The sequence below is a fragment of the Bos indicus genome, chromosome 1 (genome assembly GCF_029378745.1).
Source record: "Bos indicus isolate NIAB-ARS_2022 breed Sahiwal x Tharparkar chromosome 1, NIAB-ARS_B.indTharparkar_mat_pri_1.0, whole genome shotgun sequence".
Classification (NCBI taxonomy): domain Eukaryota; kingdom Metazoa; phylum Chordata; class Mammalia; order Artiodactyla; family Bovidae; genus Bos; species Bos indicus.
This window is the reverse complement of record NC_091760.1, coordinates 109,790,150-109,815,994: the sequence shown is the minus strand read 5'-3', so window position 1 is coordinate 109,815,994 and position 25,845 is coordinate 109,790,150. Positions and strand designations below refer to the sequence as shown.

The following is a 25,845-nucleotide window of genomic DNA, read 5'->3' as shown; positions in this document are numbered from 1 at the left end:
CGCGCTCCCTCGAGGACCCAATCCCGCGGGCTCGGCACCAAGCCCACCCGGCGCCGGCGGCCCGAAACGTTCCAGCCGACTTAGGCCCCGCTGCAGCGCTCCTTCGCTGGTGCCCGGCGCCCCGCCGGCCTGGGCCCGGACGCAGCGCCTCGTTTGACCTCAGGCTCCCGGAGCTAGCTGTAGGGATCGGCCAGGCCCCGGATGGGACCGCCAACCCCTGGCCCCAAGTTCTCCCGTGACCTCCGACCTCCCTCGAAGTGCCTCGGGAAGCGTCCGAGCCCGCGTTGGTGGCTGGATTAGGGTTGGAGTGTGGAGCCTGCCCGTTTGGACCCTGGACTCCGGAGGCGACGGGAGCTCGCCGGAGGCCACCAGCCCAGGCTGGCGGCGCGGCGGCTTCAAAGCTCATCCCGCCCCCAAGCAGATGTTTATTATGAAAACTAGGGACGCTTGTCAAGTAGAAGACCCGCAAGGCCTGAGCGCTGAATACGGCCCAAGTCCTGTTCAGTGGTCTTTGAAGGCTAAAAGATAAACATTATCACCCACGTCTACGCAGAGTAACAGCTTTGAGTGCGAGCTCAACCCGGGAGAGGGCTGGGGGCGGGCGGCAGGAGCACCACCCGAGGACGCGGGGCTTTGTCGCAGGGAGGACCTCCTCTATGCGTCCTCCATCCCCAAGAGGGGGCCCCAGGGGACACACGGGAAACCCTCAATTTTGTTGAAGGGTGTCCCTTATCCCAAGAGCCCGAGTGAGAAGGGAAGAGAAGGTCCTCTCCCTGGTCTTCACGGTCCCTATCTACCTCCAAATAGGCAATGCCTCCGGGCTTAAGTAGGTGAGATTTCTTCTGGGAGAGGGGACGGATGAGGGCTCCTCGGTACCCTACAAACGGCTAGAACCCGGCTTTTTCTAAATACGATCCTAGCTGCTACCTTTTCATAAATTTAACGAACGAAGACTCTATTTGGGCCGAAGAGCTACCGCCGCCCCCGCCCCGCTTCGCGGCTCTTATCCTACTTCCAGACCGCCACCGACTCCGGGGGAGGGTCGGCGACCTGGGACTGAGTGTTTTGTAACAATTAACCCAGGTGGATTTCGCACCGCGTGACCACGCTTTCCTTCCTTCCCAAAATGTTCCCTAAATGAACTTGAAGGGTGAAAGTGCAGCAAAATGAAGAACAAGAGTCCGTTTTAGGGAAGGAGATTATTCTATTCTGTTATTTTACATAGTGTCTGTTCCTTTATTGATTTAGTGTAAAATCAATCCGTTTTCTTCATTGGGTGGATAAAATGGGGCAGGAGAGGGGGATTTTCGCTCAGCGCTACAGACAGCCACGAGAGTCATCATTCTCACCGCCCCTTGATTGCCACGTAGGAGCAGAGGCAAGCTCTTTTCCAAGCTGGTATAGTCAAGAGAGATAACATACTCATCAAAAAGGAAGAAGGAAAGACTATCCTGGATAGTTTAATAGCAACAGGAGTAAAGATGACGCGAACCCCATCAAATGAAACAATACTATTTTCATTCAATTGATCGCAAAGTGTCTTCAATTAATAACTTGGCACTTATTTAAAAGGTTTAACAGAGGTGAGACCAAAACATTTTGTACCGACAACACGTCATGAAATAACAGCATCTTCTTTTGTTTAAAATAACTTAATACACTAGAAAAAATATGGCAAATATAAATAATTTTGTTTTCATGGAGAACAAATAGTTACAAAGCTCAACTGCATACCAAAGTTCAGCTAAAAGAGCTTTTCCTCTTTCTTGTAAATTAGAAGGGATTAAAAAAAAAAAAAAAAAAAACTAAGGAGACTTTTTAAAGAATTGGGATACAGATTGCTCAGTCCAGGGTACCCCAGTTTAAATAGCTACATGAATTGAGACAAACAAAAAAATTATTTGAATATACACCTTTGTGAGATAAAATGCAAATGTTGAAAGTCAACCATTAGTTCACACATTATAGCCAAAATAAACTTTGCTCGTGTGTATCAACATATTTTACACAAACTTAGTGCCGGTATCTAGCTGGGTGTTGTTTAAAGTGAGTGTGATGGGACTGAGAGGGGGAAATAAAGCACGGTCCTCAAATAGGACTTAAGGAAATCTGCAAGAGGGAATACAAGAATAAGGGGAGAGGGGGACTAACACTGACCGCCCACTGTGTATCAGGCACCACGTGAGGCGCTGTACTTTAATATTTCTCTTTTCTTTTCCCCACATTTTCTACTTGCCTCTGTCGTCTTGGGACAATCAGAGTGTAACTTTTTTGCCCTTCAAACTTTTTTCTTTGTCCCCCCAAGATTAAAGATGGGACTAAAAATATATAGCTAGAAATATATATCAATTTTCAGATGCTTTGGGTATTGTTTTTCATACCGAAAATGAAAATGCAGTTAAGTGCTAGTGAGTAAAGCGGGAGAGGTGGGGAGACACCGTCAATGGAATACAAGTAACATGCAAACCGGGACTTTACTGTCAGCAGTCTGGACAGTTCTGCCATAACAATTTCTCAGAGAAATCATTGTGGTTATCATTTTTGTATTAATATCACTTTTTTATCTCCTTGTTTTTATACTGTCTTCCCTCTTCTTGCTCTTCCATACGTGGTGGTTTTTAACTCAAAGCATCTGATTCAACGTAAAAGGAGGCCCGCCTCTCTTATCAAATTTCTTGTATTAAAGTGAACTTCGCAGAAAAAGGTCAGTTTCAAAACCTGTGAACTTCCCAGCTGCGTACTTTTTTTCATCTTAATTCTTTAAATAAGTATACCTCTTCCTTCAGTTTTGCTTTCTTAGCCCATTAAAAAACAACAACAACAACAACAAAAAATACACTTTAAGTTGGTGACTCCCGCCCAATTATCTCGAGATTTGTCCCGGTTATTTTTCCATATTTTTTAATGTACAAAATACTTAAAATTTTTTTTTTTTATTCCTTGGTTCTCCGATTTCAGCTTCTGCTGAATAGCAATAAGTTCCCTTTCTCTTTTTCTCTCTGGTTTGTCTTTTCTACAGTTTCCCCCTCATTTTTTACTAACAAGATTTTTATTTCTACGCAAAAGTCCATCGTTGCAGTTTTACCGTGAGCCACACTTCACTGTCCCAGCACTCTTCAGACTTCCCAAACCCATCCCTACAAAGCCAAATTCTAGGCCCCTAGACAGGTGAATGGTCAGGAGCCACGAAGCTGGTGCCCTTCTTGGGATCCCGGGTGCTGCCCTCCGAGTCCGGGATGCAGAAGGGGGCAAGGGGCCATCGGTGGGGCAGAAAGAGGCTCGGATTCCAAGGTCCGGGGCAGGTAACAGAGAAGCAGCGGGGCTCGGAGGGCATGCAGGCTGCGCGCCGTGCTGCACGCGCGACCCTGGCGCTGGCGTTGAAGTCACAGACCCAGGGCGGCCGCGTGCTTTTTGGCTTTCAGTCTGAGATCCGCGATGCTGGAGTTCTTGCTGGTAGTCTTGGCGGCAGCAGCTGCAGCCACGACGGAGGCGGCAGATGCTGAGTCTGCGGCCAGCGTGGCGAGCGGCAGTCCGAAGGGCGGCGCCGGGAACATCATGTAGGGCGCGTGCGCGGCCAGGTGCGGGTGCAGGTGGTGGTGCGCGTGCGCCACGGCGCTGTCCAGCTGCAGCTGCGCCTGAACCTGAAAGGACAAGGGCGTCACGTTGCAATGACTATCCTAGGGTGACAACAGAATAGAAACAGAGCATTAACGGCGTCCAGCTTAGCTTGGGGAAGGCTGGGGCAGGGGACGGGAAAGGGACGTTTAGCTGACCTCAGTTTGTTACTGAATCTGGGATACTCCAGTGCCCCTGAGTATTCTGCAGCTCACTCAGAGTGGCTTATCCCCCTGAGTCCCAGTGACTCCCATCTGCAGTGATTGTGGCAGCCCCCTTAGGAGCTGGGCTGGTCAGAGGGCAACAGTGCTATTGTGCTAATACCTCACTCCCCTCAAAATAACAATGTATATTGGACAGATGATGGGTGAGTGTCCTTACCCTCTTCTCTTGGTGCTGCCATACACCTCTTAACCCACTAGTAAAGTACCAATAAGCAAACTACAAAACTTTTAAAATGTCACTTAGAGAAGTTATTGCATCTTCATCACAACTGGCACACTTGTTAGTACTCCTGAACTTTACTACTATTAAAATTACATTGGGATCTTGTTAAACTGTAGATTCTGATTCAGAAGGTCTAGGTCAGGGTCAGAGAATCTTGCTTTCTAACAATCTCCCAGATGGTACTGATGCTGCAGACTCAGAGATCACCTTCTGAGTAGTAAGGGTCTTCTCTTATGATCCCCCTCTCTCTCCAGCCATTCTCTCCTGCTTCAGATGCCTAGCATCAAGATACTAGAATCCAGTGGTGCCAAGAGAGCTAAGACCTCCCTAACACTAATGCTCAATATATGGGGCACATTCAGGTGTGACTCAGGTCACACTCTTCTGACCAGGGACTGGCAACTGAGAGTTAATTCATGACTTCATAGTCCTATCTAGCAAGGGCCCTGGCCAAGGGTGGAGAATGTCTGATACTGGTTGGGAATGGGTTGCACCCTTAGGCTTGGAGAATGGGGGAGTTCAGAGCCCTGGGATATCCTACTTTTAAAATGTAGTCTTAAAGGTTTCTTTACGGCCAAGAAAGGGTTTGCATTGGCAAGGTGTTCCTGGGAAGACCAATGTTTTCCTCTCTACTAGAGATGAAGGTTTGCAGCTTAAAAAAAAAAAAAAAATCAAGTCTTAATGGCTAGTATTTTATTTATTTTCTTTGGTCAGAGATATTTAATGTGACTAAGAGGTAGAAAATACCTCAAAAAATATTTACAGAGTTGCCTCAGAAATACCTTAGGACTAACCTTTGTACTGGATCTGACAAAATTTTAAGCAAAAGGCTTTTCCCTTCCTTTCCCCAAGTGCAATCTTTAGTGCATTTTTAAAGGACCAGTTGCTGCCCTCAGGCATTGTTGGTTTCCCGTGAGGACAGAAAGGACTAAGCATATAGGCCTCTGACACTGCTGCTGCTAAGTCACTTCAGTCATGTCCGACTCTGTGTGACCCCACAGATGGCAGCCCAACAGGCTCCCCTGTCCCTTGGATTCTCCAGGCAAGAACACTGGAGTGGGTTGCCATTTCCTGCTCCAATGCATTTAAGTGAAAAGTGAAAGTGAAGTCACTCAGTCCTGTCCGCCCCTCAGCGACCCCATGGACTGCGGCCTACCAGGCTCCTCCATCCATGGGCTTTTCCAGGCAGGAGTACTGGAGTGGGGTGCCATTACTGTATAGGTTTTTAAATGGGAGTGTGTCCACTATATCATCTGAAAATTGATTCTTTAACTGTACACCCATATTAGAGCTCAGAGAAGGGATGTTCAACAGTTCAAGCAAATATCCAGGTCTTTTTACAGTTAAAAACAGGTTAAAACTGGGCTGTACTTGCCTGCTGAAATGGCATCCTTAAAGCACCTACATTGACATAGGGTGCTACTCTACAAGCTTCAAATTGGCTGGCAGCTCCTATGAGGACGCCTGTGAAAATGGGGAACAAAACAAAATAAAGTGAGGTTAACACATTCAGCACTTTTTCCCGAGGTTTCAAATGGTACCAAATAGAACTATTTCCTTTGGAACTGGACTGGTATCTTCCTAAACTGTTGCCAGAATTAAAATCAATGTAATTTACTCCCAAATTTTAGGACTCTCATTAACTGCCTTCAGGGTAGATTTTTAAATAAGGACCACAGTTATCTTTGAGGTTTTTTTTTTGTCTTCATAATAACAGTATTCCCTAATACTCTTTTTATTTAGAGTATCAAATGTTCTTTGTCTGAGAAGCATACCTTTATGAAGTTGATTTTCTTGCTTTCTACATTTAGCTCTTCGATTTTGAAACCAAACCTAAAATTGGAGGAAAAAAATAAAATCTAGGTTATATGACTCAAAAAATTTTTTTTAAATTTACAGGAGTATGATGAAGAAAGAGTAGTGTTTTGGGCAAGGAATGGAAGATACAGCAAGCAATCTTTGAATTATATACAACAATCTTAATTTCCAAAGTTGAAAACATAAATCAATGACAAAAATAATTTCCTATACTTTTGCAAGATATATTGTTTCTTGATAAATTACTCAAGTTCTGTTTTCATGTTTTCACAATTAGAGTCCCCCAGGCCTAAAACTCGCCCTGATACCTGATACTAAAGTGATAATGGGTTTAGATGTTTGCCCAGTAAGACGTGAGAAAAATGTGCTCATTAAGAGCCTGTAATATTAATTAGCTTCATCTTCAAGAAAAACCAAACACCAAAGCAAATAGTGACTCTGTTTTTTTTTTTTTTTTTCCTTGGGGGTGGGGAGATAAGAGTGGGGGAAGAGGTAATTAGTGTTATAAAAGCCTCACTACAAAGAAGTTTAGAATTTTTTTCTTCCTCCGAGCAGCACAGTGTAACCTGGTAGCAGAATAATTATGCCATTATCATGATAATCTAATTTGCTTCTATAGAAAAAGTTGCTGAGTGCAGTTATAATCCAGAAGTATCCAGTACGTAGATCAAAATTTAAATAAAAATATGAGAAAAATAAATACCAGCAATAAAGTTCATTTATTATAAGAAAAAAGAGCATTCTGTGCAATGGGACTGGGGTATGAATCATGTAATTCTGGATAATATCTTCTCCCAGATACTACCTTCTTAGGTAAACTTGCCAACTTTTGGAAGCAGTATGGCAGATTTTAAGAAATTCAAACAAAGCTTGCTTTTATACTCCAATAACACAGCATTATGTTCCAATAATACAGCATATTGACTGATTCACAAGTTAATGTTTAAAAACATGAAAGTAAAATACTGCTTCAGAGCTTTTTCCTTGTTTTTGAAAGCAAGTGTCACAGTCAATGTAAATCTTCAAAAATTCTCCTGCCATTTAGTGTAATAGAGGGTAGATTTCATGCCAGGGTGGCATTCTTTGTGTACCTCACATGGCCTGAGGCTTCTTGCCTCTTTTTTCCCCTAGAAGAGTTGGAACTGATATACTAATGCTCACAACTGTAATAATTATCATCATGTCTTTAAGGGGTTTCTAAGCCCCTAGAGATCTCAGTACACAGAGCAAAGTAGGACAGGCTTAAAAAGGAAGGCTCTGCTGTTGATGCTGTGATGACCAAGGCAGCCTATTATTACTTTTCCCCTTTAAGGGGACTGCTCTGTTTTTGTCCTGATCCTATTACAAGATGCGGGGAAGCCCCATAAGAATTGCATAGTTCGCTGCAGATGGTGGTCTCTGTGCCCAGAGACCTAGGGAGTATCTGTTACAGTGATACTTTGTAACAGCTGCAGATGTTCAGGCCTAAAACTGCTCCATGTGTTCAAACAAATAATGACCATCATTTTCTCCTATTTTATTATTTGAGTGGAAATAAAACCTGAAACATTTAAATTCGTTTTCCATAAAACTAAAAGGATATGTATGCATGTATGTATATAATTTTTTTCCCTTAAGTGCTCCCAAAGCCTACTTTTGCTATTAAAGTCACCCCCACAACCAGTAAAGAAAATCTGCTTCAACACTAACTTCACTGAGTGTGGCACTTGCTGGGATCAGACTTTGGAAATGTCAATATTAAGATATGTTGGTTGTTTTAAAATCAAGTTTCTGATTCAGATTTGCTTCCCTGGTTAAGTGAGAGAACAAAGAAAGAGTGACCAAATGCGTTTATTTTCTCCGCTATTTCACACACAGTTTGAGATCGACTGCTAAGGGCAGACTGTAAAATTCTGCACTTAACAGTTGCTAATTTTCTTTATAGTCTGTACATCTATAAACCTAATTGGCATATCCGCCTGGCAAACCTAGATCCCAGAGCAGACCCTCAAGGAAACCCAACTCGGGTGAACAAAATGTTCGTTGTAACTTTTAAAGCATCCAGAAGATAAAACGCTTTCTGTGGGATTTTTTTTTAAGGCTTATAAAAGTAGGCCCATTAGGATTAAACCACATTAAAGGCATTGTGAGGAGAGGGGGGTGTGGTTTATAGAAACCCTGGGAGCAAGCCCAGCGAAGCTTTCTTCTCCTGGGAACATATGTTGGTATGGGGTGAAGGGGAGCCCGGGAAGGCTTTAGGACTAAGATCTACTTTGGAAAATAAGACCTCTAGCAAAGACTTTTCTTCCCTTCTCACCTCACTCCAGACACTTGAACCCGCACACTCATCGTGTGTACCTCAAGCGACCAACCCTAGTCATTCCCCCTCCTCCGCTCCCCGCGACCTCCTCACAGCCGGATACCTGCACTCGGGCCTCGGACAGCCCCAGCCGTTGGCTCAGTTCTTCACGCATAAAGGCGTCCGGGTAGTGAGTCTCATCAAAAAGCCTTTCCAGCTCGTTGAGTTGTTCCAGGGTGAAATTGGTCCGACTTCGCCTCTGCTTGATTTTGGTCTGGCCTTCGTCCTCCATCCCCTTTGCATCCTCTTTGCGATCCTTCAGCTCCGGGGACACTGGAGGGGGTACCACGAACAGGGTCATACGCATATGTCCCCGTGCACACACAGCAACACACACACACACACACACACAGACAGACAAAAAACAACACAGCAAATACCATGAGCAGATTTGTCTCCAGAAGGATGGCGGTTTCTGCCCCCTCCCGGAGTTCCTGTCCAGGCCCTCACCCCGCTGAGAGGATGAGGATCCCGGAGATGCGAAAAGATCAACTGGGGTGGCTGCCCGCGGGCAAGGTGGGCATTCACCTACCCAATCCCTTTCACAACTGCGGCCCCAGTTCACCTTCTCACTGTTCACCCCCACAGTCCCCTGCCCTCCCCCGCAAACACAAACCAATTCCACTCACCCTCTCTCTTGCGTTCACTCTCTCCCACACACGCACAGAAATCAAAAGCGCCGCACCCCGTGGGTCACAGAACGCGATCCCGGCAGAAGAGGGCGGCGAGGCCACGGACTGGGCTCTGACACCGGCCATTCCCGGAGTGCGGACCCCTTCTCAGCCAGCGCTGGCTGCCGCCGGCTCTCCCGTCTTCTCTCAAACTTGCTGGTCTAATTTGGGAACAATTGGGCTGCTGGGTCACAGCTGGAGGACAAGACCCCTGTGCTGCACTGCGCTGGGAGCTACTTCCCTGGGCGCTATGTACAGACCCAGGGCTCGAGCCAAATACCGCGGACGGCCCCTGGACAGCCAGGCAGTCCTTATCCCCGCTGCCGAATCCCAGTCGCCAGAGCAGAGGCGCCCACGCCATGTTGGCGGCCTGGAGGGCTCGCTGCCCACACCCGCACAGAAGGAGAGAGGCAGAAAACCAGCTTCGGGAGGCCGGCGAAACAGACCGCTGCCTCTGTTCACTCCTTCTCCCTCCCCATTGGAAAGGCGGACTCGACCCTAACCGCTTAAACCCACAGAGATCAACAGGTTCAAGCGGAACATTCGCGATCCGCGGTTTCTATTGGTTGCGCAAAGGCTTTTCATGCATCCAGAAGCTCGGATGTTTAATAAAATATGCATTTTTCTGCTCTAGGTTCGCATACATCCATTGTCACTTTCCTGCCCTTCCTTCTCCTCCTTTTAAAAACAGGAGCTTCGGAAGTGTGAGCATACAGGGACACCAGAAGGATGCGGCTATATATATATATAGGCCAAGGGGCACTGATCAGGGGAGCTGGTATCAACGTAAGCGGTCCTCTGGAACCTTCATCCTTTGGGCCTGAGTCGAAGACTTGGGTTTTTAAGGTGCCAAAGCTGAGTTTAGAATAATCGAGGCTGTTTGCAGTTCTCCCTAGCCCAGAATCCTGATCAGCATAAGTGTTAAAAATCATTTCTATAAGAGCCAGGCTGCAGAGAAATTAATATTTGCCCTGAGTTTGGAAACCAACAATCCCAAGACTTCATTTGCCCCGGGTTGACTCTAAATTCGCGGTCTGGCCTGCTGGTGTACCCAGGGCCCAGAGCTTGGGACTCAGGCCAGGGAGGTTGCACTGACAGTTATGCCACCACTTTCCATGTTTACTTGGTACCCCGTCTGGGAGAAGACCACTAGAACTCAGCCCGGGTTGGCATTCTAGTTAAGCGTTTCCCGCATATCTATTTCTCAAGAGTTCGTTTTGCGGACATGTGTCCTTCCTCCAGGAAGCAATAGATTATATTATAGCACAAACTCAAGTCAAGTTAATAGGAAAATATTTCCATTTATATTGTAATGAAATTTAAATATGAAAACACACCCTTCAGATTCTGCCAAAGCGGTGAGACGGCTTTATTTCATGCTCACAGTGGAAGCCCCTCAAACTTTGGGGGCTTCAAAGAGAAAGATGTCCACATTTCCAGTTGATTAATAGACTTAATATAATCTCTATTTCGCCCCCAAATTTCCACTTATTGGCCTAAACAAGAACAGACTTTGTTATAAACAACTTAATTGCTTGCTTAAATATGTGATTCTACGCATGTCACATATTTTCTTAATTGGAAAAATATGGCAGCTCACCAGTTACTGCAGGCACCAAGTGCCAAATTAATTTTATTGTTGAACTCCTTTGAATTGGTACAGGATGCTCCACCATCTAGAAAAAGCCTTTTCCAAACACTTTGCTGGCACCAAAGGATTATCCCACCACAAAACCAGAATACTGGATGATGCCGCGCAATAAATATCGGAAAACAAACAAACAAAAAAGGAGCCTAATGCATCTCCCGAAAGAAAACAGCGCACAGCCTGAACCTCAGCCTGCCTTGGCCTCATTCTACCTTCATAGCTCTAAGAAAATGGGAAGTTTTGGTCCCTAAGATTAAGGGATCCACAGTCTTCACGGAGTTGGAGTGGTTCTTAGAGGTAGCTGCGAAACCCGGGACGACTCCAGGGTGAAATCCCAATCAACCTCCGTCTCCGTATCTCTTTCCCCGTTCTCCCTCTTTTTTTCTTCCCTCGGGCCTAGGAAAGGGACTCCAGCAAACTCGGCGCTACATGCTAACTGTAATCCCGCCGCCCGGCCCAGTGACGGCCAGCATCCACTTCGGCAGCCTGGTCCCCAGAACTTCCCCACCCGCCTGCCGGCCGTCCGGCGGGGCCCATTCTCCGGTTGGTGAAAATGCATTTGGGTGGAATGAGAGTAGCGGGAGCATCCGAGAAGGGCGCGCGCAAACCCCACACGCTCCCCCTCCTCCACACACACACACACTCGGACCCCACCCACGACCGTGCACACCACCGGACTCCCACCCCTCCGTCCTCACTCTGGCTTCCAAAGCTGGGGTCCAAGGGCCCTCTCCGCGTCCGCCCCCCTATTCCTCCCCCGTCGGGCCTGGGGATCCTCTCCCGCCCGAGAGGAGTCGGGAAGGCGGGAAGGGGAAGCGCGGCCGGGGGTCGGGCCGTTACCCTCGGTGAGCCGCGGGCTGCCCGGCTCCCTGCTTCTCTCGGCGGCGCCCATGTCCAGCTCCCGGACGGGAGAGCGCCCTCCTCCTCCAGCTCCTCCGCCTGCTCCTCCTCCGCCTCCACCTCCTGCGCCTCCGCCTCCTCCGCCTCCTCCGCCGCCGCCGCCTCCGCCGGCCGCCCGGACTGCCGGGCTGCTGCGGTCGTCGCGGCCCGGCTCCGAGCAGCCGCTCGGCTCCTTGGCCCCGCGCAGCGGCCCGCTCTCCAGCACCTCCCGGTACGTTATAGCCTCCTTCTTCTCCTTCACTTTCTGGTCAAAAGACTTCGAGACGAACGCCGTAAGTTCTTCCATCGCCAGAGATGCCCGTCAGCCCCGCGCTCAACCTCTCCCAGCCGAGCAGCCCCGCTCTTTTTTTTCCTTCTTCTTTTTTTACTGCTCCAGCCCCCCCAATAATAACACATCAATGGGGCAGGGGGTGGGGGAGGGGAAGGGGGAGGGGGGAAGAAGAAGAAAAAGAAGAGAAGAAAGAAGAAAGAGGAGAAGTAGAAGGAGAAAAAGAAGTAAGAAGAGGAGGAGGTGGAGGAGGAAGAAGAGGAAGAGGGAAGGGGCGGGGGCCGCCGGAGGGAAATGGGAACCGATGCTTCCCTGCCTGAGCGCGCTTGTTCAGTGTTAAGATCTTTGACAATTCTTCCTGCGGAGAGTTCAGATCTGATAGCGACGCAGCGCTTGAAGTCTCACTATTTATACTTCGCAAAGGCGGCCCCTTGTTCTGAGTAAATTACCTCCCCTCGCAACTCGGAGGGAGCCCCTTCCCGGGAAGCTCCCGCGCCACTACCTGGGGGTGGGGGAGTGGGGGTTGGGAGGTGGTGGGGGTGATAGGGAGAGAGGGAGAAGAGGGAGAGAGAGAGAGAGAAAGAAAGAAAGAGATTGAGATTGATTAAGGCTGGAGTCCAGGATGGCTGGAGCTGGAGTATGAGGACAGAGAAGTGGGACCGGAGGGTGTGGGAAGAAGAGGCAGTCCCAGGCCGTCCGGCTTTTCGGATACCTCGGCCGCCTGCGCTCTTGGCCATTAATTCAGGATTGACAATCCCTAATTAATTTAATTAGGCGTGGATTTTTGCGTTGGTGTCACGACTTACTTAAACACTGGGGAGCTGGACTTATTCCGCCGGGGCGTGGCCAAGAGGAAACTGACAAGTGCGCTGCTCCAGGAGTCAGTAGGGTATCCTGACCTGGCATACGACCCTGCGTCCTCGCCAGGCGTCAGGGTGCAGCGCAACTGCTTGGCTCCGCATTGCTGTCCGGCAGCCCTGCCCTGCCTCAGGACCCCGGGACCCCATTTTCTTATCCTGACCCTGACCCCAGTCGTATATGCCTACTCTTCCCAACGCCGACCCGAAACCTTGTAGCCTGGCATCCTGGCTTCACAACCCTGCCGAGTCAGGGTCTTTTACGATTTCTCAGGCCCGCGCAGCTCCTTTTTAGGGGCTTCCCGGTCCGCGGCCAGAGCTGAGCCTGGATCTTCACCAAGCTCCCCGCCCCAGGGAGTTTGTGAGTCACCCCATTATTCGGGTCCTGGAGACCATGCCGGCTCTACCGACAAACCTCGCTCGAACTGGCTGGTTGGTTTAACACATTTTCCGAGCAGCTGTTCCCTGACAGATTCCATTTTAAAGTGTTTCTTTAGCGCTTGATCAAGGACAGTTTGACTTCGTTCCCTCTATGAGGTCTCAGGACCCTCACCCTTCTCCCTTACTCTTTGCACTGGGACTCCTCCCACAATGAACTAAAGAAACTCTTCTTTAGAATCCCAGAAGCATTCTAATTAATTTCCTAATTTTGAAAAGATCATGATTATTCCTCTTTGATTTTGAAAAAAAATTGATGTTAAGTTTGTGCCCCACCTAATTTCATTTATCGTGGACTATTTTAAAAAATGCTTGCTGGGAGAAAAGTACCCCTCCTCTCCATTTAACGCTACGATTTAAAATGATATCCCCGGACTGTGCTCATGGAAGCTGTTATATGGATGGATACATCTATATTCTTGCGTCATATATGCGTGCTGTGAGAAGTGTGGCCGTGTATATACACCCCTCACATAAGACTATTTACATGTGAAAAAAAGAATACTTACATATTGAAAGTTATATTTACCTGCGTGTGTAAACACACCTTTTCCAGTGTGGCTTCGGGAACATTTTTGAATAGTCTGAATATTAAATACAGTCTTTCTGATGTTAAAGGTAACTTGTCCGTTTTCTTGGATCTTATAGTCTTAGTAAAAATAAAAGCAATTATAGAACTTTGGTTCTTATATCTTCCAACCATTGGTTAAGGCATCAAAACAAAGTTAACAGATAATTTGAGAAGTTCTGTCAAAGCAACCTGAAGCATTCCTAAAAAGAGAACACAATTATACCTTAATATGCTACTATTTCTAGAATATATATAACTTCGTCACTATTTTTCACTACTTTTACACTTTTCAGATTAAAATATTCACAGTTGGTGAACTTAAGGAAGATGGAAATCTTACTTTTTAGAATTATTACTTTGCCTTTTTTCTCTTGAATTCCAAAGGTTTTTTTTTTTTCTTCTTCTTAAAATATTTCATTTATTGCTACTTTTAGGAGAAATAATTAAGAACTTTAAGTTTCCAGTAGCAGTAGCTTTTAGGTATCAATAAATTACAGGAGTGCTTTCTTTTATTACACTACAAAAGAGATTCAAATACTCTCACTTTCTAAAGTTATATGAGTTTAGAAATATGATTTTGCAGTTAGTCTTGGGTTACTATTTGTGACCACTTCTGATATTATTAGAGGGGACTAACCATAAAATTTTAATCCTTTAATAAAATCCACTTTTAAGGTTATTTAGCAGAATGACAAGTCATGGGGTCAGCTAAATGGATGTGGTGCTCAAATAGTTCTCAAACTGAGATGTTAAATGTGTATTCAAAACCACATGATTAAAAGTCTGGTAAGGGACCAGGAGGCTCACCAACTACTTTTTTGCCCTTTCAAGCATGTGACTTTCAAGTCCACAACTCAAATTCCACCTACTGAGCTTGAGGGAAAGATGAACACTTTAAAGTTAATCAGGGAAGACTTGGATATAATAGTTGAATAATTCACACCAAATAGATTTTCCCATAGATTTTTCTGGCATGTTGCTCTTAGTATATTTACCAGTAGTGGTGTTCATGCAAGATGGAGCTATGTATGAAAGATCTGCAGTGTCTTAACTATGGATTCCTACTGCCCCTAAGGGAAATTTAGTTAAAAAAACCAAAAACAACCAACCAAGGTCTTGAAATGATATACTAATAAATGCTCACCAAGTTATAACGATGTTGGTTTTTAAATAGCAAATATTTTCTCAAGACAGTTCAAAATGCAGTTTTGGTAAAAACAAACAAACAATTGAGAGTAAAGTTCAGTGACCACCTGCAGACAGATATACAGCTGCCAATAAAATTCAGGGCCCCAAAGGTTCATTTCTTTACCCTCCACCCTAGCTCTTGAATTATTTAAAATAAACATGGAATGTTATAGTTAAGCTTTAAAATGGTCCCTCAAGACAGGTTAGTTAAGGTACAGTCATTTATGAAAAATAGAGTTGTGGAGATGATTTTCTCCATCTCAAATGTCTGTGCAAAACTGTAGCTTGGGTACACAGCACTTGTTGGTTCACTCAGACCAAGGCCAACAGTTTACCTCCTTATCGACGCTTCTTCACATTAAATAAGGAAAAAATGATGTTCATGCAAGAACAGATAAAGTCGTGTAAGTTACAGAAAATGCTGAGTTGCTTTCATTTGTATTGGTTTAAATCACAACAAAACCCCCTACACATTTGATTTATTTTCCAAAAGAAACCTCCTGCCCCTGCCTCTGGCAGTTTTCTCCCATTCCTCAACCAACCAGTTACTTTAATGGGAGAAAAAAATTTGTCCCCAGCCTGTGCCTTCACCTTTAGCGCAGAAGAAACACCGATTTTTAATGCAGTTTTTCAAATAAATCATTACAATTTAATCACAAACGACTCTGACGCTATACAGACACACTCCCTTGATTTATTATTGTTGGGCCAGTTTCCTCCTCTCCCAGCATGAGATAATCGATTTTGCTACGTGTGGGTGTCTTAAACATAACTTCCTATGATGCGGATTTATTTACTGATTATCTGTGGAGATAACGACGATTACTAAGGCAATAAAACTTTTCCGTCGCCACCTTAATTGCTTTTTGGTAACAAGAAAATCAAATAATCAAGCACGGAAAACCAACACCAAACAAAAAATTGGCGGCGTGACAATCCACTCCTTCGGCTCTCCTAACGCCTGGCAGCTTCCATCGATGCACTCGAAAATTCGGCTGACGCTGCCTGGTGGTGGAACCAGGAAGGCGGTGAGCTTAAACTGAAGCAAGTTCGGTGAGCGCCGGCGGCGCCCAGATTTGAAGAAACATATCTAGGTCTGCGGTGCTTGCAAGTCTACTGGAGGTGTAAGCCCGAAGGCCGGAATCCAGGTGATGCCCGCGTCCGGGACCTGAGAGGCAGCGCCCGCAGCTGAGGGGTTCCAAGGCCCTACTCTGGCGTGAGGCGGCGCGGGCCTGGCGCTGCTTGTGTACTGGAGGCAGCGGCGGCGGCGGCGGCGGCTGTGGGAGGCGGGTGGGGGTAGGGGGTTGGCGGTCCGGCGGCGTGCTGGGTAGCGCAGTGCGCATGCGCTGGGCACCTGGCGGCTTCTGACCTTTTGAGGGCCAAGCTGGGGCCTTAGGGTGGTGGCGATTATAGGGCTGTACGCGCACGCAGGCCTCAGGCTAGGCCTTGAGTCTAGAGGTGGTGAGGGAGAGTTAGCCTACTCTTTTACCCTTTCCCTCCTCAAAACCTCTTTCTCCCGCCCCCACCGCCAGTCCCTGATCTTGGATAGCCTGCCTTTGGTTTCTGGGTTTGTCTTGTAAGATGTGACTGGAGTTTGGTTACTAGTTTTAGGTGGGGTGGAGCGAGAAGGAGGCTGCAACCTGGTGTACTCTGTCCCATCCACTGTGTTACATCTACTTTAAATTCGCCTGCTCTTCCAGCTTACCCTGCCTCACTCGAATCCGCACCTCCACCCCTACCCCACCTCCTATCCTTCCTGGCTCACACTGGCATGCTGGGAAGAGAGGTGATGCAGGATGACATAGACTTCCTTCCTTAACAAATAAATGTATTTGTTATATTTATTCGCCTTTAATACTCATCTCTTTCCTTGATTTCAGGACTTGTAGTCATAGACCAAGAGCACATGGCTGTCTATGGTCTATGAGAGGTTATGCACTAGTATACATGTTGCCTGCTCTTGTTTTTAGGTCAACCTTAATTTTCTTTCAGAGGTTATATGTCTTTAAATGCACAGTGGAGGCCATTCCCCGCACCCCCCTCCCCCCACCCCCGCCGGCCCGCCCAGAATTAGCAGTAACTTACTTGTGTTTCAACTGATTAGGTACTAGGTAGTTAAATAAACGTGTTTCATGTTGTCACAAAAAAGTTTTCCAGTTGTCGTCTTTGGACTTAGCCATAAAAGCTCTAAGTGAGGAAGATATGCGGTTTTTGGGTTTAAGGATTATAGCAGATATGACAGGTGCAACCTCCTGGGGAAACTGGGTATCCTTTGAGAGCCCCTTTAGCTCTAGAGTCTATAAATATTCACTTTCTTTGCAGACAAAGATTTCCTGCTAAGTGGTAGCACTTTATTACTGTATGTTCTTCAGTAAGAGGGCTAAAAATGTTTGAAACTGAAATAAAGGCAGCTGGCACCTACCAGCTTGGCTAGTCTTCCTAGTCTTACTAATTGGCCTTACCAGCTTGACTAAGCAAACAGTTGTATTATGAGTTGGAAAACTTCTCTAATAAGATTGTTATATTAGATGTATTGGTGTATTTTCCACTTTTATTTTCAAACCATTGGGAAGAAATTCCTATGACTGATAATGCTTTAATGAAAAAAGATGCCAGTCTGCAAATTTTTAGTTGTGCTGGGAGGAATGTTTTAACAATTCTGTACCTCTTGAGATTTGCTTTATTTTGCTCATTAAGCTAGAATTTTACCTTAGTTGTTTTATTGCCTTGGGTGATTCTGTACTTGTTTGTGGATTTCTTCCTATGTTAAATGATGTTAACCCCATTTTTACTTTACACCTTTGAGGTGGATTTCCCATTGAAATGACTGTTCCTCCCCCTTGCCCTTATTTGGTCATGTGTCCAAGATCAAAAAGATTATAGTTTGATAAACTAAAGAATGAGTAGTGGTGAAATAATTATAAAATGTCATGTCCTTTAGGAATATTTGTTCTCTCTAACTGCCTGCTTTCTGAAAAAGATAACTGCTTACTTTACCTTATTGATTACCAGACAAAGGAACTACTTGTGTATGCCTTTAAGCTCTCTTTTGAATGACGCATTTTGGCTTCTACATCTTCAGTCAATCACCTAAACTTTACAATATGATGATTTTGTAAATTGATGTCCTACTGTAGTCATTATTGTTATAGCTTCAATTCTGTAATCGGAGTTAGTTGGATATGGTTTATTACCATGAAACTGCAACCAGGAAGTAATAGAGACAAGTGAGAACAGAAAACTGAGAGCCTTCTCTCCCTATTTGCCTTTTCTGCTTACAGATGGATTGAAAAAGTGTTAGGTTCTGGGACTCCTAAAAATCTATGCTCAATTTATCTTTGCTCTTACTGGCAAGAGCTATTAATGCATCTTGCCATGTGTTATACTTACCAATGGAGTTAAATAAAAACAGTTCTTCCTTACTGGAAGTGTGTGATATAATATAAATCAACCACTATGACTTGAATGAGCAAATTATGTGCTAGTGACATTATGGAAATCCAGTGATAAGTATATAGGGTAGTGAGTAGGAATTCAGTACTGTCATTGATGAGAAGACAGTTTTTGGACCTACCTTTGATTTGTTCTTAGTGTTCAGTTCCTTTTCTGAATAAGTATTTGAGTTTATTTATAATAAAGAAATGTAATGACTTTTTGTTTCTCTTATTGAGATTAATTATACTTTGGTGTGATTTTTTTGAAATGTAAATGCATCACCAGAAAAAGTATTTATAAATTTATGACTGATTTTTTAATCATTTTTTCATTTGGTTACTCTAAGGAAGGATTGTATATCTTCCATTAACTTTTCTGAGTTAAATGTAATCATTCTTCTAATATGGATGAATTACATTATTTGACATTAAAGAATAGAAAAATGTATACCCACCTCTCAGTCTCTTTTTTTGGTCATCAGCAAGATACATAATTAGATGTATTTCCTTTTCTTTTTTTCCTACTTCTTTATGCCTTATGTAGGTACTTAAGCTGGATGAAAATGTAGAATAAAAATGACTATAGGTACCTTAGAGTAGTAGGTCTCATGCTTTTTAGATTTAAGATCCCTTTACATGCTTAAAAATTATAGAGAACCCCACAGACTTTTATCTCCATGGGCTATATCTAGAAATATTGCCTTTCTAGTAATTAAAACAAAAATTTGAAGTATTTATTAATTAGTCCACATACAAATAACAGTAATAAATCCATTACTTGGTAACATAAATAACATATTTGATGTGAAAGATAGCTATATTTTCCAAAACAAAAGTGAAAAAAGTGGCATTATTTTTCCTTTCCAGACAGCAAATCTCTACTGTCTGGCTTAATAGAAGACAACTGGATTCTTGTATCTGCTTTCACATTCAGTCTATTGTGATGACTTTTTGAATGAATTATATGAAGAAAATCCGGATTTCACACAGATAATGCTGTTGGAAAAAATAGTATTTTAATACCCTTTTCAGATAATTACTTCCTTAATACTGTGCCATAACTTGACAGGTAGTAGTTTCTTAAACATTTGTTGCAATGTGGTATTTGAAACGATGTCAATGACCTTTTCATGCTCTGTTACATTAAAGTCTATCGGTTTGTCTCCTACCCTGAATGGATATTTTACTCATAACATGAGTCTCTGACATCGTACATTGGCTTATTGGAAAATACTGGTTCAGTGAGTTATGTGTAGCTTCTAAATATAGACAAACTTTTCATTATATAATTTAAAAATTCCAATTTGTTAATATCACCATTGACCTCCTCAAAGAAATCTTTAAGTGCTGAGAAGTTGTCAGTCTCATGGTGACAAATACAAGTTATCCAACACTTTGATTTTTGTTTGAGCGCTCAAATTTTTTTGTGTTAGTATTATATTTTATTTTTAATCTATTTTTAAATTGGAGGCAAATTGCTTTACAATGTTGTGTTGGTTTCTGCCATAGAACAATGCATTATCAGTCATAATTATATATATTGCCTCCCTTACCTACCCTATCCCATCCCTCTAGGTCATCACGGAGTGCCAGACTGGGCTCCCTGTGTTATATAGGAACTTACCACTAGCTGTTTTACACATGATAGTGTATAAATGTCAATACCACTTTCTCAGTCTGTCTCATCCTTTCTTTCCTCTGCTGTGTCCACACGTTTGTTCTCTCCATCTGCCTCTCCATTCCTTCCCTACAAATAGGTTCATCAGTAACATTTTTCTAGATTCCATATATATTCGTTAATTGAGAGATCAGATTTTATCACTGGCAACAAATTGACAGTTTCCTTAAAGGATAGACTCCTTTAATTCATTCTTGAGAAAATGTCACATGCCCATGTCTGAATAATCACAGTCAGTTCTTTTAAATAGTGTTTCACAATAAAAGCAGCTAGTTCAACTTGTTATTCAGCTGCACAAATGTTTCCTCAAGATAACCTGTTGTTCTTTAGTTTCTGTGTTTCCTATTTCATCACACAGAATATTAAGATGTGTTCTCAAGGGTTGAAATTTATAGAATTAATGATTTTACTGCTTTATCAAGGACATACCTAAGTGAAACTGCCTTTCTTTAAAAAACAACAACAACAACTGTATATTGCAGTGAAGAATTCAGTGACTGTTAGTAGTTTGGTCCCATTACCTTGATTCCTGTTAAAGCACCAGCAATTTTGCCTACCACTGCTTCTACATCATCAGCACAAAAGTCAACACAGTAAAAAGGTAAATCAAGTTTTAGCGTCGTAATAAAACTAGTTTTGGCTGGTTGGATCCCTTCAGGTCTTAGGAATAACCTGGGGTCTACAGAACCGATTGGGAACTACTATTAAACTAGAATGTAAACTCCTTGAGGGCAAGGATTTTTCTCTCTTGTTCATTGATGTATTCCTTATACCTTGGCATGCTATCACTCTGGGACTTCTTAACCTATCTCAAGTGTTATTTCTGAATCTGGGTCATCTTTATTCACTCTGTCTTTCTGTTGGAGCACATCCTTCAATACCTTCCTAAAAAAGGATGAGCTTAAGGTATAATTGGAGCCCTTGCATATCTGAAAATGTCTTTATTCTGATCTCATATTAGATCTATGCTTCAGCTGAATATACATTCTAGTTTGAAAATGATTTTCAATTAAAACTCTGAAGGCAAGTCTCCATTGTTTGCTGTGTTGCTGCTGAGAAGCCCTATGGCTTTTACCATTTTTTACCTTTAGAAGTTTCTAGGTTCTTCTTTGTATTTCTCGTTTCTGAAGTTTTATGAGGTATGTCAGGTATAGGTCTTCTCAAATTCATTGTCCCAGGGACTTAGGGCAATTCATGTCTTTCAATTCTGTAAATTTTAAAAATTATTCTTTGGATAGTTTTCTGTTTTCTATGCTCTGTTTCTTTCTGGAATATATATTAATTGGATATTGGACTTCCTGGGTTGATCCTCTTTTACCTCCTATTTTTTTAATCTTTTTCTTTCTACTTTTCATGAGCCCTTTGATAGTATCCTCTGACCCTATTGTGTTACTTACAACTTATTGTTTGTTTAAATTCCAAGATTTCTCTCCTATTCTATGGCTGTTCCTCCTATTCTTGTTTGGATCATCTTCTCATACATTTCTGAGGATAGTGTTTTGTTTGAAGTTTTCTTGCATGTTCCTGGCTTACTATGAGTTGCTTGTTTTTCTGCTTGGCTTCTGTCTCTTATGATGAAGAGTTTCATCATGTGATTTGTTTTCTTTTGTTGTATAATTACTAAAAAGTTACCAGAAGAAACCTTTGTAGAAAAAAGTTTACTGTGGGGAATTTCAGTGGTTAAGACTCCATACTCTTGCTGCTGAGGACACGGGTTTGGTGCCTGGTCAAGGAACTAAGATCCCACAAGCCGTGTGGCATGGCCAAAGCAAAAAGAAGTATTAAAAAAAAAGTTTGCTGTGTTTAAGGTTTGGGCTTGTTAACTGGTGGACTTGGTTTTAATATGGCTTCTTCCAGGTACTGTTTAGTTTTTGGAGAAAAGAATACTCTGAATTCTTGGAGCCAAGTACACACAAAGTGAAGTGAAATTGCTCAGTCGTGTCAGACTCTTTGCGACCCCATGGACTATAGCCTACCAAGCTCCTCTGTCCATGGGATTTTCCAGGCAATGGTACTGGAGTGGATTGCCATTTCCTTCTCCAGAGGATCTTCCCAACCCAGGGCTCGAAGCAGGGTCTCCTGCATTGTAGACAGGCGCTTTACTGTCTGAGCCACCAGGGAAGTCCACACAGGTGACAGTATTTACTGTTAGATGGTTCACTTAATCCCTTTAACTTTTAGTGGAACATTTCTCTGCCCTCTTTTCCTGTACCCCTGGACCTGGTGCTTCACTGTTTCATCATTTTTCTAAAATAAACCACCTCTCCTTCTGGGAATGGGGAATAGCAGTCCCCCATGATGCTAAAGCTGAAACTCAGTGCTTTGGCCACCTCATGCGAAGAGCTGACTCACTGGAAAAGACTCTGATGCTGGGAGGGATTGGGGGCAGGAGGAAAAGGGGACAACAGAGGATGAGATGGCTGGATGGCATCACCGACTCAATGGACATGAGTTTGGGTAAACGCTGGGAGTTGGTGATGGACAGGGAGGCCTGGTGTTCTGTGATTCATGGGGTCGCAAAGAGTCGGACACAACTGAGCGACTGAACTGAACTGATCTGGTTGAATGGCATAGGGGACCTGAGCAATTACTTCTTTTATAGAATTTCAACCAATTTCTTTGTTTTTTAGTTCTGTGCCTCATTGTGCCTGCTGTGGTATCTGGTGTCTCAAATTCCTGATCCTTTCTGATTTTTGCTATGTGAATTGGCTTTTCTTCAATTGGAAATCTCTGCAGTTGCTTGATGTTCAGCATTCTTAGTTCTAAATCCTGCATCTGTTTTTTATTTGCTAAAAATTTGTTGACATATCTTGTCTACTGTTCCTGTAGTTTTCTCCTCTGGTCTTGTTTATCCTCTTTATACTTTTTTATCCTTTACTATAATGTTAGTATTTTTTAAACCAGGTAATAAATAAAAACCCATCTTAATTTGGTTATTTGCAAGTAGAGAAAATTCTTAACTGTTTAAAGGTTGAAACAAGAAAGAAAGAAAAAGGAAATTAGAATGCTTAGATGATCAATATTATCAATTATATACAAATTCCTTAATGAAATACATATATACGTATATACATACATATATACATATACAGAGATATGTGGTTATATATGATATATAATGGCTATATGGATATAAATATGTAAATACATGTTATTGTTGTTTTTAGTCACTAAGTCGTGTCTGACTCTTTGCGCCCCCATAAACTACAGTATGCCAGGCTTCCCTGACTTCACTGTCTCTTGGAGTTTGCTCATATTCATGTTCATTGAGTCAGTGATGCCAGCCAACTGTCTCATCCTTCTCCTCTTGCCCTCAGTCTTTCCCAGCATCAGGGTCTTTTCCAGTGAGTTGGCTCTTTGTATCAGGTGGCCAAAGTATTGGAGTTTCAGCTTCAGCATCATTCTTTCCAATGAATATTCAGGGTTGATTTCCTTTAGGATTGACTGGTTTGATCTCCTTGCAGTCCAAGGGACTCTCAAGAACTTCTGCAGCACCATGTTTCGAAAACATTGATTCTTTGGCACTGGTGCTTAGGCTTCTTTATGGTCCAACTCTCACATCTGTACGTGACTATGGGAAAAACCATAGCTTTCACTGTGTGGACCTTTGGTGCTAAAGTGATGTCTCTGCTTTGTAATAAGCTGTCTAGGATTGTCGTAGCTTTTATTCCAAGGAGCAAGCGTCTTTTAATTTCATGGATACAGTCTCTGTCCGCAGTGATTTTGGAGCCCAAGAAAAAACCTGTCACTGTTTGCACTTTTTCCCCATCTGTTTGCCATAAAGTGATGGGACTGGATGCCATGGTCTTTGTTTTTTGAATGTTGAGCTTTAAGCCAGCTTTTTTCACTCCCCTCTTTTACTCTCATCAAGAGGATCTTTAGTTTATTATATACACACATTTAAATATATATGTATGTATGTACATATATACTGTATGTATATATAAGATTTCATAATTGTAGTATTTTGAGAGCTGGAGAGGATCATGGTGATCTTACATGAAGTGCAGTTTTGTTTTCAATGAGGAAACTGGCTTAGATGTGCTAGTGATTTACTGAGCTTTTCAAAACCAAGTTTTTCCAATGTTCAGTTGAACTGTGAAATGTTAGAAATGTGAACAGCTTTGAGGTTCAGAACTATATTTAAAGTCTAATTCTGGCTCCAGGTAAATAGCTTTAAGTTTTGAATTGAGTTACAACAGTGACTTTCAACTAGAATTGCATTATAGTCAAGGAAGGGATGGCTCACTTGGTTCTAAAAACAAAGCTGTAATTTAATGTATTGCTTTTTTTTACAGTAATGATATTTAACTTAATTTAAATAAATATTAAGATGAAGTGTGAGATTTTTATCTGATTCATTAACTATCCTACCTATTAGGAAAGATGGATCTTGCTTTTATGTGACATCCAAAGATAGCTAATATCTATTTTAGTAAAAAAATAAGATTCCATATGAGAATCTAACTTTAAAGTAAGACAAGTAGGCTTCTTATCAGTTATTGTCTAAATATAAAAACTTTATATTCTATATGTTTTTTCTTTTGTATAGTAAATATACCATAGCCATATAGAATACAGTTAAAAAAGAGAAAAAAATTACCCAATTTCCTTACTTAAATATTTATCACTTGTCTTCATTTTTGCTTTTACTCATATGCATATATTTTCTTACATTGTGGTCTCTCTACATGCAGTTTTAATTGTATTTGTTTATTGTATTTGTTTTTGGCTGTGCTGGATCTTTGTTTCTGCAGAAGCTTTTCTCTTCTTGCAGTACATGGTCTTCTTATTGTGGTGACTTCTCTTGTTTCGGAGCACAGACTCTAGTGTGCTCAGTAGCTGTCGCTTATGGGCTCAGTAGCTGTGGTTCCCGGTTTCTAGAGCACACTCAGGGGTTGTGGGGCACGGGCTTAGTTGCTCCGGGGCATGTGGTATCCTCTTGGATCAGGGGTCAAACCCATGTCTCTTGCATTGGTAGGTGGATTCATTACCATTAAGCCACCAAGGAAGCCCTCTGTACATACAGTTTTAGATAATGCTACAATGAATATCTTCATGAATATATCTTTTAAGGAAAACTTTGCAGATATATGCCTAGAAATAAGATTGCTTTGTCAAAGAAGCATCAACATTTTTAAAACTCTTTATTTAAATTGTTTAATTGCTTTCTGGAAGGATTTTTTCACCACTTTTATGGGTACTAGCAATGTGAACAGTTAGACTTCATTTTTGATATTTTAGTTAACAATACTTCATCAACTTTGGTACATTAGTTAACATTTCCTTTCTCATATTTTATGAGTTACATGATAATGGTGTATTGTTTCAGTTTGCACTTTGTTGATGATTAATGAGGTCTTATCCATTTGAAATTTTAGAATTTTCAATTCAGTTCAGTTCAGTCTGACTCTTTGCGACCCCATGAACCGCAGCATGCCAGGCCTCCCTGTCCATCACCAACTCCCGGAGTCCATCCAAACCCATGTCCATCGAGTCGGTGATGCCATCCAACCATCTCATCCTCTGTCCTCCCCGTCTCCTCCTGCCCTCAATCTTTCCCAGCATCAGGGTCTTTTCAAATGAGTCAGCTCTTCACATGAGGTGGCCAAAGTACTGGAGTTTCAGCTTCAGCATCAGTCCTTCCAAGGAATATTCAGGACTGATCTCCTTTAGGATGGACTGGTTGGATCTCCTTGCAGTCCAAGGGACTCTCAAGAGTCTTCTCCAACACCACAGTTCAAAAGCATCAATTCTTCGGCACTCAGCTTTCTTTATAGTCCAACTCTCACCTCCATACATGACCACTGAAAAAACCATAGCCTTGACTAGATGGACGTTTGTTGGCAAAGTAATGTCTTTGCTTCTTAATATGCTATCTAGGTTGGTCATAACTTTCCTTCCAAGGAGTAAGAGTCTTTTAATTTCATGGCTGCAGTCACCATCTGCAGTGATTTTGGAGCCCAGAAAAATA

General features: G+C 43.0%; 2 protein-coding genes across 4 annotated transcripts in view; one reads left to right on the top strand and one right to left on the bottom strand.

The window, feature by feature from the left end:
* Nucleotides 1-1,444: 1,444 nt before the first annotated feature.
* SHOX2 (SHOX homeobox 2) lies at nt 1,445-12,874 on the bottom strand. 3 transcript variants are annotated; one of them, XM_070792555.1, is made up of 6 exons: nt 11,378-12,874; nt 10,669-10,749; nt 8,283-8,491; nt 5,838-5,895; nt 5,438-5,526; nt 1,445-3,677 (listed from the first exon to the last, which is right to left on the bottom strand). In XM_070792555.1, exons 1-6 carry the CDS (start codon nt 11,721-11,723, stop codon nt 3,384-3,386), a joined length of 1,077 nt encoding a protein of 358 aa, XP_070648656.1. In that variant the 5' UTR covers nt 11,724-12,874; the 3' UTR covers nt 1,445-3,383. The 3 variants fall into 3 exon arrangements, with proteins under 3 accessions (XP_070648656.1, XP_070648643.1, XP_019815894.2); XM_070792542.1 differs by lacking the exon at nt 10,669-10,749 and having other exon boundaries at nt 11,378-12,863; XM_019960335.2 differs by lacking the exon at nt 10,669-10,749 and having other exon boundaries at nt 1,445-3,641; nt 11,378-12,862.
* Nucleotides 12,875-15,767: 2,893 nt separating this feature from the next.
* The window catches only part of RSRC1 (arginine and serine rich coiled-coil 1), a 448,839-nt gene continuing 438,761 nt past the window's right edge, over nt 15,768-25,845 (top strand). The window contains exon 1 of the mRNA XM_070767993.1: nt 15,768-15,907. The gene's annotated coding sequence lies outside the window, so the exon portion shown is untranslated. The remainder of the gene's footprint in view (nt 15,908-25,845) is intronic.

What these genes read in the sequence shown, in the direction of transcription:
- SHOX2 (XM_070792555.1), bottom strand. Translation starts at nt 11,723, where the DNA reads ATGGAAGAACTTACGGCGTTCGTCTCGAAGTCTTTTGACCAGAAAGTG. An exon ending in CAGCCCGCGGCTCACCGAGG is followed by an intron (nt 10,750 to 11,377) that starts GTAACGGCCCGA and finishes AGAGCTATGAAG; the next exon opens with GTAGAATGAGGCCAAGGCAG. An exon ending in TAAGGATGCCATTTCAGCAG is followed by an intron (nt 3,678 to 5,437) that starts GCAAGTACAGCC and finishes TTGTCACCCTAG; the next exon opens with GATAGTCATTGCAACGTGAC.